The following is a 4,650-nucleotide window of genomic DNA, read 5'->3' on the forward strand; positions in this document are numbered from 1 at the left end:
TATATAGAAAAGTTCAGTGTTAGTACCTGTCGTAAGTGTGATCGTTTGTTGTTGCTGCAGTTGTGTCCACATCATCAGCAATCAGCCAGTGAAAATTCGGGTCACTGCGAATTCGTAAATTTTTCATTTGTTCGGCAGTAACATAAGCACCATCTGCTCTGAAGTCACCCAGGATCATCACGTTCTAGAAAAAAAATATACATTTAATGCAGTATCATGTGAAATTACCCTCTGAGCCTTTTCACATTTCAGCACACTACAGCAATTATTAGTGCGCTTTAATGTTCTGTTTTTGGTAGACCAACACAATATAAAAACATATTATTCAAGTGGATTAAAAGCCAAAGCATGTGGAGTTAAGTTGAATTTTACCCCATTTGCTTTGATTTCTTGCCAAAGACCAGGCAAGTCTCTTTACGAAGTTTGCCTAGACAATACCATTATACAAATGTAATCTTTCCCTTTCCATTCTAGATTTGCAGTTGTTTATCATGAATACGGTCATGGTGGAAGGGAAACATCTATCCCATCTTAAAATCTTTTACAGCTACTTTTTTGTTTCTTGTTCCGCTGCATGCATGCTTGGTGTGAACGATTGCTGAAAAGTCAACAGCATAATGCAATTAAATGCCCGCTGTCACTACATGCTCATCCAGGAACAGTGAATTCTGCAAAGTCAGTGTCCGATGACATCAGCTGATATTTTTACAAAGAAAACTGTTAGCCAGTGTTATTATATAGCGCCAGTTCACAATACATGTCATCTCAAGGCACTTTACAGAAACAATACAGTCAGATTGATCAAAGGTTTCTGTGAAGGAAAACCAGTTGATTGCATCGAGTCATTGACTCTCAAGACATGTTCCTCCTGGATGAGCTTGCAGCAACGATTTTTGCTTGCATTTTGTTGTTGACTCCTAGGCAATTCCTGTGAAATGAATTAAGCAGTGCTTTAATAACACATTGTAGAGACACTGTTTTTATAGGTTATTTTGCCATAAATCTAGTAATACATTGGAAAAATAAAAGAAAGTATTTATTGAAGAAAGTATTGCCTTTAAGTGTTTTTTGGAGAAGAAAATTCTTCCATCTGTTTCCCTGACCTGCTAATTAAGTTGCTCTAAATTTTATTTAAGGGTATCAGTGTCACGATTGGTTGTGGTTTAAAGGACCCAAATGCAGAGGCAGAGAGGCTGAGGTGATTTCTTGTAGTTTTAATGATGAACAGTTTACAAAGGCAGGAATCCAACTAAAACTGTAACACAGACCAGAACCATGGAGACATCAGGGGAAAACATGCACAAGGAGCCAGGGAGAGACGAGGTGAGCAGAGAACAGCGACGACAAGGAGTGACTGCAGAGGGAGAGTATATGAAGCTGACTGAGACAATGGCAAGGCTAACGAACTGACAAGGAGCAGGTGTGAGAAGACAACGAGGGAGCCAAGGGGAAAGGGACACACACAAGAGGGCAACAAAGGAATACAGAAAAACTTGAGAACTAACATAAATCTAGAAACTACAACAGAATATGAATTAAACCATTAAACCTAGGACACATGGAGCAAAGTTAAGCACAACATAACCAAAACCATGACAATCAGAATAAAGAAAGCTGATTTTAAAATCACACAACACTATTCTGATTAGTGTTAAAAAAACTTTAGAAAAAATCCTCCTTTTCTTTCAGTTTCAGAGCTTTTTGATACTTGTTCTATTACATTTCACATGTAAACATAAACAACTTGAAATAGTACTAATAGTTTCAAAAGGCACTTCCAGTCTTATGTGAAGTATTTTTCTAACTTCCAATTACATTTTGATAGGATTTAGTTTGTTCTGACCTCTGTGATGTGGCTGTTTTGTGGGAAACAAACTTATGCTGATCTTACATCTGTTTTCCATTTGTCTCTGGCGGCCTGGAAGACCTCATACAGCTCATCCAGCTCTTTCTCTGAGCCCTGTGTCGTGGCACGAACTGGAATCAGCACCAGATCCTTCAGCACTACAACACAATCCCATCATCCATCAAACTATGTGTGTGACAGCATGGACCTGAAAAACCTGCTGCTTCTTGCTTTTATTGACACACCAAAACAAATCTTTCTCATTCACAGAAGGACAAAACAAACACATTCATGCAGAGATGACTCAAAAAAAACAGCAGACAGGACTCCAAGCACCTTAAAACAACAAAAAATGAACACACAATGCTAACTGATGAGCTGCAGAAACTGACCTGTGTTGTGAGGTTTGAAGTAGAGAATGTAAGGCTCCCTTTCAAACACATCCACATCATTCACCTGATTGTCTTCATATTGATAGGAGTCAATCAGATCAACTACATCATCCCTACAAGTTGAATTGCAGTGTTTTATTTAATCCCTGATTAAATGATTGGTGATGGTACAATTACAGTGTCATTACATTACCTGTAAAGAAACATAAACTGCTCCTTGTATCTGCTCCTTCCAAGGCGAGTACTGATCTGCATGGCATAGTGGTGGGATGTGTTCACCCTGAGATGCCGTCAAAGGAAGGCACATTATTGTTCTACTCTAACAGGCAGGACCACCTTTGAGATTGGCTTAGTGCAAACATAAAAACATCAAGTCACCTGTTAAGTTCTGTCAGGAACATCTGGATGGAGGCCCCGCTCACATCCACCACCTCCAGAATAACTATAATGTCGTATCTAGACACAATCTAAACATAAGGCAAAAGTTTCAGCTGTGATGTAGAAACCATGATGGAATGAAAGAGGTGTGACTGATTTGTGAAAGTGACCGTGTTTATCTCTTTCTATTAAATATTTCATGGAGAACTGAATGTAGCCAATCATTTTTATTTTCAGATTTAAAAGCACTCTTGGCTGCTTTCCAAAAGTACACCAGTGAGAAAATGAAAGCTTTCAGCAGACTTTTGTGGTTATAATTAATAGGGTTATGTAAGATGTTTTTACTGCATGACAGAAAACTGTTAAAATCAGCCAAAATTTGAATTACCAAGAACCATTGATCACAGTAAAGAATGTTTTACCTTTATAAGAGTTGAAAGGACATCTGGGTCTGAGAGTTTGGTTACACCGAACCTCTGTGCGTTGAATGAAGCAATCTTCATATCTGATAAAAGTAGGGAAAATAATTTACTAAAACATTTCCTAAAGCGACCCTTTCTGAGCACTGACTCCCCAACTTGAAGTACCTCTGGTAATGTGTCAGCATATGCAGATTAATTCCCTTCAGCAGCAAGCACATCTGTTCTTCCGAATAAACCTGTACCAGGTCCTGTGAGAAACATATATCTCTGTATTTTTCCAGGGCAGATATATGATTGGTTAATCAAGATCACAAGTACAAAAGGGATACTTTACAAATGAGAGCTAATCCATTTTGACAGCAAGTGGACGGACAGGTTCTTTTGTTTGCAGTTGAACATGACTGCGATTGGTTAAAGTCGATGCCACTGTCCAAATAGGCAAGGATAGAAACATAAAGAAATGAAAACTCCTTCCTTTTTAAGGTTTTTATTATTGTTATTTTATGCATGGTGGGGTTTCAGGGGTAGAGGTACTTTTTTAAATACATATAGAGTTTAAGAAGCAAGCGAAGCAAAATAACTACGGTAATACGTTAGAAAATTGACCCTAGGATGCAAAATCTGTCTTTGTGGTTGAAAAATGATGCGGAATTATAACCCAACCACTAACATGTTTCATGGTCAGATTGTCTATGTTCCAAAGCAGAAACTTCCAAAACTTTTGTTTTTACATTGGTGGTCATTCTTACGCTTGTTTAACATAGAGCACCCAGGCGCAGCAGCACACAGTTGGATTGGGTATTCTGGAGGCAACAGCTGTGCAAGCATATAGAGAAAAGGTACCCCACCATGTGGAGCCATATGCCCCACAAATACATGTATTCTTTGTGCCACTAAGAAAGAAGCACAGGATAAAAAACACAGGGCTCTGCGCCCCTTAACACATTTTTTAAATTTTTTGAATTAGAGAGCTGGACTGGGGTGAATGATTTTAGGGGTTAAAGTTAGAGGAAACTAGACATTATTAGATGCATTTTTATGTTTGTCTTTTGCATCTGAAAATTGGAAATAATTGATTCTAGTTTTTGATATTCAAATAATTCATATTCATATGAATCTTTTAAAACATTGAAGGGAATAAAATATTTTCCATTGGATATGTTCCGTGAATGATTTTGCAGGATCTTTGGGTTGAACTAAATGGGTGACCTATTTCAAGCTCTGTATTTGTTTAAAAATTGGGGCAGGGTGAATGACTTCTTCAGATTTCCAACATTTCAGATAATAAAATATATTTTAAAGATTGAAGGGTAATACATTAATAGACAGGTTCTGCAAATTTAATACAAATGATTGATCAACCCTTAAATAAAACATCCAGGGCATTAAGGCGTGAGACAATCTCCTTCTTTGGAGATGAGAAAACAGAAAGGCCACCCTGGCCTGCAGAGTGTAAAGATGCATTGGTATTCAGTTGTTTTTGTATTTAACTACTTCATTCAAGAACAGAAAATGCAATCTGGAAGGGGAAAATAATTTTTAAAGTGAAATGAATATATTGGGGAGAACACATTTTCAGTGAGAGTTCGACTCCGCCAGGGCTGCCCTTTGT

The 4,650-nt window shown here is 37.8% G+C and overlaps 1 protein-coding gene across 1 annotated transcript in view; it reads right to left on the reverse strand.

Annotated features, from left to right (window-relative positions):
• LOC107090382 (deoxyribonuclease-1-like) overlaps positions 1–3,365 on the reverse strand; it is a 6,855-nt gene extending 3,490 nt beyond the window's left edge. The window contains exons 1-7 of the mRNA XM_015383717.1: positions 3,204–3,365; positions 3,039–3,121; positions 2,617–2,705; positions 2,432–2,518; positions 2,239–2,351; positions 1,892–2,004; positions 27–184 (exon numbers count right to left, since the gene is read on the reverse strand). Coding sequence (XP_015239203.1) covers positions 27–184; positions 1,892–2,004; positions 2,239–2,351; positions 2,432–2,518; positions 2,617–2,705; positions 3,039–3,119 — 641 coding nt within the window. The 5' untranslated portion in view covers positions 3,120–3,121; positions 3,204–3,365. The remainder of the gene's footprint in view (positions 1–26; positions 185–1,891; positions 2,005–2,238; positions 2,352–2,431; positions 2,519–2,616; positions 2,706–3,038; positions 3,122–3,203) is intronic.
• Positions 3,366–4,650: the final 1,285 nt, after the last annotated feature.

Source organism: Cyprinodon variegatus, unplaced genomic scaffold (genome assembly GCF_000732505.1).
Source record: "Cyprinodon variegatus isolate N-32 unplaced genomic scaffold, C_variegatus-1.0 Scaffold293, whole genome shotgun sequence".
Taxonomy (NCBI): Eukaryota; Metazoa; Chordata; class Actinopteri; order Cyprinodontiformes; family Cyprinodontidae; genus Cyprinodon; species Cyprinodon variegatus.